The sequence below is a fragment of the Hoplias malabaricus genome, chromosome 18 (assembly GCF_029633855.1).
Source record: "Hoplias malabaricus isolate fHopMal1 chromosome 18, fHopMal1.hap1, whole genome shotgun sequence".
Classification (NCBI taxonomy): Eukaryota; Metazoa; Chordata; class Actinopteri; order Characiformes; family Erythrinidae; genus Hoplias; species Hoplias malabaricus.
In genome coordinates this window covers 2,704,576-2,716,967 of record NC_089817.1, presented here as the reverse complement: position 1 = coordinate 2,716,967, position 12,392 = coordinate 2,704,576, and the positions used below count along the sequence as shown (strand labels likewise).

At 43.0% G+C, this 12,392-nt stretch overlaps 1 protein-coding gene across 2 annotated transcripts; it reads right to left on the bottom strand.

Moving 5' to 3' along the window:
• Positions 1 to 2,933: 2,933 nt before the first annotated feature.
• rhof (ras homolog family member F) lies at positions 2,934 to 10,566 on the bottom strand. Of its 2 annotated transcripts, none has more exons than XM_066651181.1 (6): positions 10,269 to 10,566; positions 9,318 to 9,511; positions 8,679 to 8,766; positions 5,131 to 5,240; positions 4,884 to 5,018; positions 2,934 to 4,104 (listed from the first exon to the last, which is right to left on the bottom strand). In XM_066651181.1, exons 2-6 carry the CDS (start codon positions 9,441 to 9,443, stop codon positions 3,937 to 3,939), a joined length of 627 nt encoding a protein of 208 aa, XP_066507278.1. In that variant the 5' UTR covers positions 9,444 to 9,511; positions 10,269 to 10,566; the 3' UTR covers positions 2,934 to 3,936. The 2 variants fall into 2 exon arrangements, with proteins under 2 accessions (XP_066507278.1, XP_066507277.1); XM_066651180.1 differs by having other exon boundaries at positions 2,979 to 4,104; positions 9,318 to 9,464; positions 10,269 to 10,555.
• Positions 10,567 to 12,392: the final 1,826 nt, after the last annotated feature.

Genomic DNA, 12,392 nt, shown 5'->3' with positions numbered 1-12,392 from the left:
TCCACCTTAAAAGATACAGTCGCTTCTTACTCACACACACCGCTCCACCTTAAAAGATACAGTCGCTTCTTACTCACACACACCGCTCCACATTAAAAGATACAGTCGCTTCTTACTCACACACACCGCTCCACATTAAAAGATAGTCGCTTCTTACTCACACACACCACTCCACCTTAAAAGATGTGGAGCTTCTGAATGAACACAAACAAGAGGTGGGTATGTGTTTTACTGTGTGAGCAGTAGCTCTCCAGAATCACCTACATTGCCTTTAACCCTTACCCCAATCCTAACATGTCTTCCTCATCAAATGTAAAAATTGTTGTGGGGACTTTCTTCTTGTTCCCATAACATTACCGTCTAAAGCTTACACATGGAGGTCCCCAAATTGTGGGTAAAACATTCACCCCTCTTTAAACCCTTCTTATCAGTTTATAAAGAGGAACACTCATTAAACTCAGGGTCAGCGCTGCTTTCTTTAAATAAACAGAGCAGTAGAACAGTGTCCAGCGAACTAAATGTAAAAGCCACTCCTGTAAATGTCCAGGAGGGGCTTTAACCAGAAGTGGGTTCTTTTTCACCACAGGAACAGCCTCTGCTCTTCTGAACTGGAACATTGCTGTGAGGATTTAATGGCGCTCAGCCTTATAAACATGTCTAAGGTCAGATGCTGGTGTTGGAGGATTAGTTCCGGCCAGCTCCTCTGTCCCGGGGGGGCTGATGCTAAAATGTGTGTTTTTAAAATGTTCATATTTGTTTATTTGAACTTGAGCTAGTAAAACGAGTAGTTGTTTCTTTAATAATTATTAAACATTTTCTCTGAAATTATTTATTTATTTACAACATTTAAAAAGAACTTCCCAAAGACTTGTGAGCCCTGAGACTGCTGTTAGCCAGCATGCTAACGTTAGCGTAGAGTGCTACAGCTGCTCTTTGGGTGAGCGGAGCCTGGGGGAGGAGCTAATGACTGTTTCTCTGCAGGAACATGGAGAACGGAAGTGTGTTCTAGAGGAGAAGGTTCGGGAGAAGTGTCTGTGTGAGAGAGAACTTTAAGTTTAAGGTGGTTCTCGTGGCGAGTCTCGAACCAATGTGTCGTCATTATTCAAAGCTAGGAACAACATGTTGGTGATTTGTTTTAAAAACTATATTTGTCTTTTTATGCTCAGTTTTAAAACTCCTGTAACTGGAAATGTTGTGGTGTCTCAAGGGATTTCCTGCTTAAATAAAGGTTAAATAAGTAAAACTTTTTCAGAAAATTTTTGAAAATACATCTTTACATGGCAATGTACAATCAATACAACAACAATCAATAAATCAAGTGCTTTAAATGAGGTAAAAAAAAAAATCCTTCTCTATCCCCCATTTTTTATGGCGCTCTTATAGGAGAGTGGATTCTGTGGGGGGTGTGCTTTTAGGTCCTTTACACCTTTATTTGCTACACATGGAAAACATGGGAGTTTCTTTTTTAATTCATCCGAGAACTTACATTTACGTTTCGGTATAGCTGCTCGAGATGAGGGTGGGTATATGAGCTAGGCGTGACGTAAACAAGGACTACTGCCGTGCACTGACCAATTAAATGTTTACAGAGAAGGTTATCGACCAATAACGGTAGCGCTACAGTCAGACCGTCCAATCAGAAGATTTTAGGCTACTTTATCACGCCCCCTTCTCACTCAAGCGAACCAATCGGAGTAGGGGAGGGCGGGACTAGTTTGTGAGCGAAACTTCTCGAAGTTCTATGTAAGCTCTAGAAAAACAAAATGCCGGACGTTTGTGAAATTCAGCCCGGACATTTTTTTTAAGTCTAAAAAAGAGGACATGTCCGGGTAAAAGAGGACGTCTGGTCACCCTATATTAATTAATTAATTAAATAGTTAATTTCCCAATTTATACGGGGTTAAAACCCTGGAGCTCCTCTGTGTTTTATATCCTTTCAGATCGGCAGTGTCAGGGTGTTTCTCACGGATCCTCTGAGGAAAATCACAAGTTGATTTAACTTCTGTTCTTCACTACACTCTGAATACATCCCCCATTAAAACCACAAACACTCGCAGAAATAAAAAATAAATAAATATGAAAATATTAATATATATTGTTTTCGTTCAGGAGAGCAGTGGTGGAGATAGAGGCTTTCAGGAATAATCATTAAAACTCAGTCCGGAGAATAACTGGATAATCACTGCCACAAACGTGACATTTTCTTTTACAAATTTCATCTGCCTCCAACAGTGAAGAAGCTCTTCAGCTTCGGTTAAAAGCTCTAGATTTAAACACACCACCGTCGTGAGCCCCTCTGTTGTCTATTAAAGTGTTTATAATAGTTGTAACAATGTGTGTTTATGATTATTGTAGATAATATTCATTTTAACTACATATACATTAATATAATTACCTTTATATCGTTTTATATTTAATAACGCTCACTAACACTACTTTTTCATAATGAACAACAAATGTCTTTGTTATATATTTATATACATTTTCATTTAGTTCATGTGTGTATATTTGTATATATTTGTATGTATTATATGTAGAACCTAATGATCCTGGTATTGATCAGAGGGGACATTAGTGGAGAGGCTGCTGAGGCTCTCTCCACTTCTTCGTGTCCTCCTCCCTCTGGATGATGACTCAGGGGATGTGCTGAGACTGCGTTTCTCTCACGCAGAAAAACAAATAAGAGCCATTACATATTTCTGTGTTCCACAATGAGGTGCATAAAAGCCACCGGAGCCACTGTAAACACCCTGTTCAGTCATTTCCCTCAGACCGAATGGTTTACCTGTGTATCACACACACCTCACGGCTCAGCTGAAAGACAAAGGACGGAGGGAGAAGGCGTCCAGCAAAAAGATTGTGGAAGTCAGAGGGTGAACGAGAGAGAACCTCACTGCAGAAGATGTGTGTTTTCTAAAGCCCTGGTCACACTGAGTCTTTGTATTTCTCATCGCCTTGTGAAGTGTGTGTGTGTGGAAATGAGGAGTTCTCAGAGGACAGTGTTGTTAGCTGTATTTTATTGTGTCTCTCTGTTGTAGAGTTGTGTGTCTCCTGTTTTGAAACAGCAGCAGTCAGGGCTGCCTCCGTGTCCCCTCAGACAGAGCAGAGACGGTACGGAGCGCGTCAGAGGACACGGCCAGGGCAGAGCACTGCTGCATGGGGGAGTAAATTTGCGTGGGGCGATGTATTAAGTTTGAAATGGGTGAGATTTAGTCCTGAGTCCTGAGCTGTAACTCGTGCAGTGGAAGAACGGCCACAGAGCCGTGAACCAGCTACTGACTCTGTCCCTGAAGGAACCTGAAGTGGAGCCTGTGTCCTGGGGAACGTTGACGGGCCGATAGCAGCGAATATCAGCGGATCGTCTCCAACTGAATCTGTGCAAAACACACTCTTGCATTTAGCACCTGCAGAGAACCTCCGTCACAAACACGGATAAACATTACATTCATAAAATAATTAGAATATAAACTAACAATAGTCATAAAAACAAAATAATAAATCCTCTCCAGTTACGAATGACAGTTTTACATTAATATGCTCCTGCAGCATCACTGCAGCTCTACACGCTTAGAGGAGAGCACTAACTGCCCAAGACTGCCACTTCAGGTCATAAATGCCCACAGCGGGGGAGAGGGACCAGGGGATCACCGGGGATCGAACCAGCAACCCACGACCCCCACAGGAGCCCCCACGGCCATTTTCCACATAAAAAGAGGGTAATAATTATCTGTCCTGAGACTCTATTCCCTGAGACTCTGGACGTTTCTAAACTTTTCTGGAGGGTCCTGAATGTTCCTGCGAGCGTCTGAAAGATCGTAAACGTTCTGAGAGCTTCTGGGTTTTCCTAAAATTTCCTGCAATGTTTCTGAAGACAGTGAATATTCTTTGGGGGTTTTTAAAGTTCCTGAAGGTCCTGCCGTGTTTATCCTGCTGTTCTCAGAGGATGGAGCAGGCTTTCTTCTTTTTCCGGGCTTTTCTGAGTTTGCGGCGGGACGCCAGGGCGAGTTTCGTCGCCTCTTTAAAGATGTCCTCCACGTTCTCGCTGTATTTGGCCGAACACTCGAGATAAAGCTCAGATTTCATCTGCCTCTGAGTCTCCTCCCCCTGCAGCACCAGAATTAAACAAACCAGAAATGATTTAAAATTAATTAACAGAAATATATGACATGAATGCTCTTATTCCACCAGTGCTCTCTCTCTCTCTCTCTCTCTCTCTCACACACACACACACACACACTCTCTCTGTTTCTCTCATTCTCTCTCTCTCTCTCTGTCCCTCTCTCTCTCTTTCACTCTCTCTCTCTTTGTCTCTCTCACTCTCTCTCTCTTTCTCTGTCCCTCTCTCTCTTTCACTCTCTCTCTCTTTGTCTCTCTCACTCTCTCTCTCTCTTTCTCTCTCTCTCTGTCCCTCTCTCTCTCTTTCACTCTCTCTCTCTTTGTCTCTCTCACTCTCTTTCTCTCTCTCAATCTCTCTCTCTCTGTCTCTCTCTCTCTCTCACACACACACACACTCTCTCTTTCTGTTTCTCTCTCTCACTCTCTCTCACACACACACACACTCTCTGTTTCTCTCTCACACTCTCTCTCACACACACTCTGTCTCTCTCTCTGTCTCTTTCTCCCTCCCTCTCTCTGTCTCTCTCCCTCCCTCCCTCTCTCTCTCTCTCTCTCTCTCTCTCTCTCTCTCTCTCTCTCTCTCTCTCCCTCTCTCTCTCTCTCTCTCTCTCTCTCTGTCTCTCCCTCCCTCTCTCTCTCTCTCTCTCTCTCTCTCTCTCTCTCTCTCTCTCTCTCCCTCTCTCTCTCTCTCTCTCTCTCTCTCTGTCTCTCCCTCCCTCTCTCTCTCTCTCTCTCTCTCTCTCTCTCTCTCTCTCTCTCTCTCTCACCTGTGTGTAAGTGATTGGGTCTTTCCCCTCAGCTTTGAGTCTCCTGGTTTTCTCTTTGTCTTTCCTCAGGTCAGTTTTGCAGCCGATGAGGATGGTGGGAATGTCGCGACAGAAATGATTAACCTCCGGGAACCACTACAGCACACAGAGGGTTAAAGCAGCAGTCAGTCTGTTTTAATAGGCCTTACACACACTCAGATTTCTGTTCAGATTTACTTTAATTCAAATTCAATTAAACTGGATTAACCTTTATTAAGATGTTGTCGTAGCTGGTGGGGTTTGTGACATCGTAGCAGACGAGGATGAGATCTGCGTTCTGATAGGACAGCGGTCGCAGACGATCATAATCATCTTGACCTACACACACACACACACACACACACACACACACACACACACACACAGTGTTAACCAAAGAAAACTGAACTTTTTAACCATTTTATTTTAAAGTAACCGTGTGTGTTTGTGTGTGTGTGTGTGTGTTTGTGTGTGATAACAGGAAGTGGTTTTTCACCTCTACAGATCCACATGCTTTAAATAAAGATCCACTGTTTTGGGATTCCACCATTGCGTAAATTGTGTCCGAAAACAGTGGACAATTATCAGTGCACTCAACCAATCCCATAATGCACTGCAATAAGCAGGGTACAACTGATGTACCCTAGAGGAGAGAGATGATACCCATAACACACTCTGCTGTTTGGTAAAAAATATTATTATTATTATTATTATTATTGTGATTTTAATGACTTTTTTTCTGATGTTATTTATTTTTTACTGAATCACCTCATTGGTTGTTGAATGTGTCCTTGAACCGTTTCAGTCTTTAGTTTTTTTTATTATTATTATTTATTATATTTTTTAAATCTTACTTTGGTTGTTTCTTCATAATAGTTTTAAATGACTCATCTGCCATTGTTGATTTAAATGTATTAAATATTATTTTTAATTTACGTCTCACTCCCTGTGTGTTTCTCTGCTGAACTGGAAATGAAGGTCACGCTGTGTATCCTTCGAGTGAAAATGAAGGCTGACTGATTGATAAAGCGCCGTGTGCAGTGTATTCTCCTTTAAAGTCTGAGTCGGAAAGAAAGGGAGTGTGTGTGAAAGTGTGTGTGTGTGTTTCTGCTGTTCACTTATTGCATGTTGCAGTGTTTAAAGCACAATTCTGTCACATAACCACATCCTGCACCAAACTTCCTGTTCCTCAGCTCCGATAAACAGCAGCGTCCGAGTTTCAGAGAAACGTCCCGTATATGCTAGCTTTTGACGTGTCGCAAACATGAGCTTAGCGCTCTGTTAATGCGCCGCGGGAATGTTTACCGTGGACATACAGCCATAGTTCTCTGTAAAAGAAAATATTTCCAACAAATGTACACACCCCCACCCCACCCTCCGAACACAAACACACTTCACCAGCTGAGACAGGTTTACTGTATTTACTGTTCACTGGAACTCCAGGCTAATGTAGCTAGCATGCCCAAGTGTGGGCTAGAGGTGGGGCTGGACGATACCGGCGGAATTTATATCATGATATATTTCTTAGTTTTGATCTAAACGATATTATTCCGATATTGATTCATTCATTATCTGTAATCCTTATCCAGTTCAGGGTCGCGGTGGGTCCAGAGCCTACCTGGAATCATTGGGCACAAGGCGGGGAATACACCCTGGAGGGGGTGCCAGTTCTTCACAGGGCAACACAGACACACACATTCACTCACACACTCACACCTACGGACACTTTTGAGTCGCCAATCCACCTACCAACGTGTGGTTTTGGACTGTGGGAGGAAACTGGAGCACCCGGAGGAAACCCACACAGACACAGAGAGAACACACCACACTCCTCACAGACAGTCACCTGGAGGAAACCCACACAGACACAGGGAGAACACACCGCACTCCTCACAGACAGTCACCCGGAGGAAACCCACGCAGACACAGAGAGAACACACCACACTCCTCACAGACAGTCACCCGGAGCGGGAATCGAACCCACAACCTCCAGGTCCCTGGAGCTGTGTGACTGCGACATTAAACTGCTGCACCACCGTGCCACCCTCCGATATTGATATAATATATTAATATAGAAGCCATAGAAAAACCTCCAAGAACGAACAAGAAACATGACATCACCGTCACAAGTAAACCTCCTAGACAGCGAGCATACACCAGACCACTGACTGTAGCCCACTGCTGGTCCACCATCGGACCACTCAGATTACTGTCCTGTACCGGATAGAACTCATTTATAATCTCCTCACACAGAGTTTACATTCACAGAGACTTTTATTCTGGAAAACACACTAATACAAGTATTACCAACAACTAGACATATATATTGATACTGAGTTATATTCCAGCCCCAGAAAGAGGGGTATAAAGATGTGTGGAGTTCCTCTGGTGAGTGGAACAGTGGAACCGTGTTCTCCTGATTAACCCCTTCAGTTCAGAAGGAGTGTTGAAAGATGAAAGGTGAGAAGGAGCTCAAGCCGGGTTTCAGCGGGACGCCGAGGTGAAAGTGTTACAAGAATCCTCAGAATTTACTTTAATTATTTAACAGAGTAAAGTTGTGGTTTTATTTATAACTTTTCCTCCAAATGCTTTAAAATGGATTTTGTTAAATTAGTACTTAAATCTAAAGTAATTTAAAAGTTTAACAATTAGAAACTAAACTAAACTCAAAACTAAAGCACTTTAAATACAGCTAATTAAAACTAGCTGAAGTTAAATGAGTCACTGTGTTAATTTAATGCTTCGTTGGAGCAGCAGCCCATGAGTCTGAAGGAGGAGCAGTGTGTGAACGGGTGTGTGTGTGTGGGGGGGGGGTGTCTGTTGCAGATTCATTCTGAAAGAGGCCTTTTATGTAAAGGATGTGGATCTTCTGGAGGTGAAGAACCACTTCCTGTTATCACATCAGCACCACACTCACACACACACACACACACACACCTAAAACACTCTCACAAACACACACACACACACAGACCCAAACACACACAATGAGGAGGTTGGAAAAGTGACAGTCTGTAAACACACACTGTGCACTTAAATTCAGGCTACAGGTCGCCCAACTAATCACAGACAGTAATCATAAACTATCACAGGATTAACACAGATGAAGTAAGATTAACCCTGCCTAACAACACAGGATTAACACAGGAGTTACAAAATAATTCACAGGATAAACTTATATTAACTAATCCCATTGCACAAACTTACCAACCAATCATAAAATCACAGATAAAGTCTCAGGTAACCAATCACATGCTAACTAATCAGCGAACAAACAATTAATACAATTAATAACCGCTACCACAGGCTAATCACAGAATTACAGGCTAATCCACAATAAACCCAGTGTGTCTGAGGGTGACAATAAACAGTAACACATTTCAGCCTTCATTTAAAAACCAACAGCAACGCAAACCGCGACAGTTTCAGTCTGCACATGCTAATATGCTAATCAATAACATGCTAACTTACATCAAGGTAAAATACCTCAAAACAGAATAAGCTCTCACGGCTTTAAATAGATTTGTTTTGTTCTGTTTCTGTTTGAAACAGTAAAGGGGCACCGCTCCGTCTCATTTACAGCTGGACGAGCGACATTTAACCCAGACACTTTCTCACTCCACACTCAGTGGTTGCTCTTTCACCCAGAACCTGACGCTCAGGAATGTGGGGTGTGTGTGTGTAATATTACAGGTTTAAAGTTATATGTAAGTTGAGAGTTTTGTGGGTCTCTCTGTGGAATATGTATTGTGTGTGTGTGTGTGTGTGTTCTCCTACCTGCCGTGTCGTACAGGTTCAGCTGAATTTCTTTCCCTCCGTGAGTCACTCTAGTTACATATTTCTCAAACACAGATGGAGCATACGTCTGAAAATTAATTAATTAATTAAAATTAATTCAGTATCTGCTTTTACAAATTACTGTGAGTTACTCAGTACCCACTATAAACTTATTCCAAGCCAAAAATAAATGATTCAGTACATTATTCATTGTAAATTACTCTGTATCTGCTACAAATGGATGAAAATGTGCTGTGAATGATTCTGTATCTATTTCACAGAGGAAACACAAAGGAATAACAACAAGATATCGTTCCACTAATAAAATATTTAATAACTCTGTGTGTGTGTGTGTGTGTGTGTGTGTGTGTGTGTGTGTGTTTGCATGTGAACTAGTTCAGGGAGTAAACCATTAGAACATGTTTTGCAATTATGTTTCCTTCCTTTAGGTTCATCATTAAGAGCAGCAGAGGTTTCAAAACTTCCCCAAAGTTTACGAACAATGAAATGAATGGAGATAAATTCAATGACGTTCTAAAATATAATCACTATATAATTCATAGTGGACAATGACAGAGTAATTCATAGTAAATACTGTGTAATTCATATATAATTCATCGTGAGTCATGGAGGATGTACCTCAGGAAATTTTTTTTTTGCGTAAACCATGAGCAGAGATGTTTTCCCACAAGCTCCGTCTCCAACGATGACGATTTTGAGCTGTTCTCCGTTGAAGCTGTCCTCTGGAGTAGAGCCGTTCTGCATCGTGTACCTGGGGGTCAGGCCCTGGGGTCAAAGTTCAGGGTGGGGTTATGTGGATTAGCCTAAACACACTTTCAGGAGAAAGTAATGAAAAAATGACTACATATAAGTTTAATTTTATTTTTCACTTTCTTGTCCTACATTTTCATCCAGTGGCTCGTTGTTTGTGAGACCCCCCCTCTGTCTTTAAACTTACGCACTCAAGGACCTGCTTCCTCATTTAAAAACAGCGCTAATTCAGCGAAACTGGACACTGGACAGTTCAACACCCCGGAGGAGAGCACTGACCACCCAGGTCCTTTATTTATATTATTTACATGTTCAGGGCCATGTGAAAATTAGCTTTAGCATCATTAGCTCATTTGATGTCGTCTTCTCTTTGTTGTGTCGATCAATTAAAACAAAACTACTTTAACCAAACAGTAGAAGTGTGACAGACAGGTGACTCACTGAGACGAAGGTGGTCTAGTCTTTTCAAAATCAACCGGAAATAATCCTGTAGTTAGTGTCAGAGATAAACTGATTCAAACCCACTGTCTACACATTCAAACTACCACATTTAACACTCCTTAACTCTTTAAGAACCGGAGCTGAAGGATGGACCCCTCTGTCCTTCTCTCTCTGAACCATTCGGGTTTGAAAGGACCAGAGTCCGTGGGCCACACCTCGCGCCGCAGAGAGGGTTAGAGAGTGAGCACGAGCGGAGGAGATGGAGAGGGTCCTGTTCTCACTGAGGTCCAGGAGAAGAGAAAAGCCGCTCTCTGAAACATCTCAGTAGAGCATGTGTCTAAATGTAATTACGGAGTGTTTGAGAAGTCTGTTACCCACCTCTAGGGGTCAGGAGGTCAGCAGGTGTGGTGGTCCGGCATGGAGCAGCTCAGGTAGATGTACACTCACACACAATCAGACAGACACACACAGACACACACATTCACATTGCTTCCTCTTCCTCTGGGCGTATTTCTACACCATGTGCGTGTAATAGAGAGGCAGAGACCCAGATACACACACACACACACAGAGAGAGAGAGAGAGAGAGAGAGAGAGAGAGAGAGAGAGAGATCCTGTACTGTGTGTGTGTGGCAACACATTGCAACCACATCTTAAAACAGAATATTAGTATGTGTCTCCTCCCAAAGAAAGGGAGTGTGTGTGAATGTGTGTGTGTGTGTTCAGTGCAGTGTGTTGGACCACCACTTGAGGGCAGTCTGAGCTGGTGTTTCTGAGCCACACACACACACACACACACACACACACAATGGAAAATATTTGTATGGCATTCAACACACTGTCCATTCATCGCACTCTGTGTGTATTAATATGCCCCGTGTCTCACACATACATACACACACTTTACACAGACCTCTCTCTCTCTCACACACACACACACACACACACCAGGGTGTATCACAGGCCCAGTTTCAGTTGAACACTCATTGTGTCATTATATAGTGGCCCTGAGCATATGAGGAGACCAGGGTGTGGTTGGAGTATTTGTATGAGATGAGAAAAGACGAGATAAGGCTTTATTGAGTCCAAAGGAAATGACAGAGTGGGATGTGTTTCTCTGAGAGAATTCAAGAGAGGTTAGTTGTGGTTGTGACGTCACAACACATGGGAGTTTGCTGGTCTGTGATTGGTCCAGCTCGTCTGAACCGGAGTAGTGGGTTATATTTCACCACTTAAAACCGGCAAAGTTCTCATCTAAAAGTGGTGTTTAATATTGATTCATCATTCAGCCCCTCTCTCAATAAACCAACTACTGACTGTTTAATTCTCTTGTTTACTTGTTGTTGTTGTGTTGTAAACAAGGTCACTCCACCGAGAGGCATTTAATTAAATAACTTTCCTAACACTTTGTTAAGATCTCTTCCGTGTGGTGAATAAAGGGTTAATAACGTGCAGGAATGTTACGCTGTAAGATCGTGTGATAGACACAGTCTGAGTCTCTGTCTGACGAACACACACCAAAACACTGCAAACAGTATCTCACTGAGATTACGGCGCTGTATCAGGGAGAGTTCACCAGTCAGTGCTGCAGTGATTGCAGTCTCCAGTGGGTGTTGTTCTCGTAGTTTCTCAGCTTGTGGCATCAAACATAGGAGCGCTAAACTCTAAACCTTAAACCCAACCTCCATAAACACACTGACCTTCATCACTTCACCCCCAACAGTGATCTAAACCCTTCCAAAACAGAACCTAACTCCCTAAACATTTAAACTCCTACTCCCTAAACCAAAGCTAAACTCTAACTCTTAAACCCCCTAAGGACTAATACCCTCTCTCCCTAAACCTGAACATAATCCTGTAACACACTAAGACCTTTAACCTTAAACCTAAGCAAACACTCAAACCCTACCCTCCCTAACCCCAATCCCCTAGCTTCCTGAACCCAATCCCCTAACCTCTAGCTCCCTAAACCCAATCCCCTAACCCCTTGCTCCCTAACCCCAATCCCCTAACCTCTAGCTCCCTAAACCCAATCCCCTAACCTCTAGCTCCCTAAACCCAATCCCCTAACCCCTTGCTCCCTAACCCCAATCCCCTTGCTCCCTAAACCCAATCCCCTAACCTCTAGCTCCCTAAACCCAATCCCCTAACCCCTTGCTCCCTAAACACAATCCCCTAACCTCTAGCTCCCTAAACCCAATCCCCTAACCCCTTGCTCCCTAAACCCAATCCCCTAACCCCTAAACCCAATCCCCTAGCTTCCTAAACCCAATCCCCTAGCTTCCTAAACCCAATCCCCAATCCCCTAGTTTCCTAAACCCAATCCCCTAACCTCTAGCTCCCTAAACACAATCCCCTAACCCCTAGCTCCCTAAACCCAATCCCCTAACCCCTTGCTCCCTAAACCCAATCCCCTAACCCCTAAACCCAATCCCCTAGCTTCCTAAACCCAATCCCCTAACCTCTAGCTCCCTAAACACAATCCCCTAACCCTTAGCTCCC

What these genes read in the sequence shown, in the direction of transcription:
- rhof (XM_066651181.1), bottom strand. Translation starts at nt 9,443, where the DNA reads ATGCAGAACGGCTCTACTCCAGAGGACAGCTTCAACGGAGAACAGCTC. An exon ending in CAAAAAAAAAATTTCCTGAG is followed by an intron (nt 8,767 to 9,317) that starts GTACATCCTCCA and finishes ATTAATTTTCAG; the next exon opens with ACGTATGCTCCATCTGTGTT. An exon ending in ACGACAACATCTTAATAAAG is followed by an intron (nt 5,019 to 5,130) that starts GTTAATCCAGTT and finishes TGTGTGCTGTAG; the next exon opens with TGGTTCCCGGAGGTTAATCA.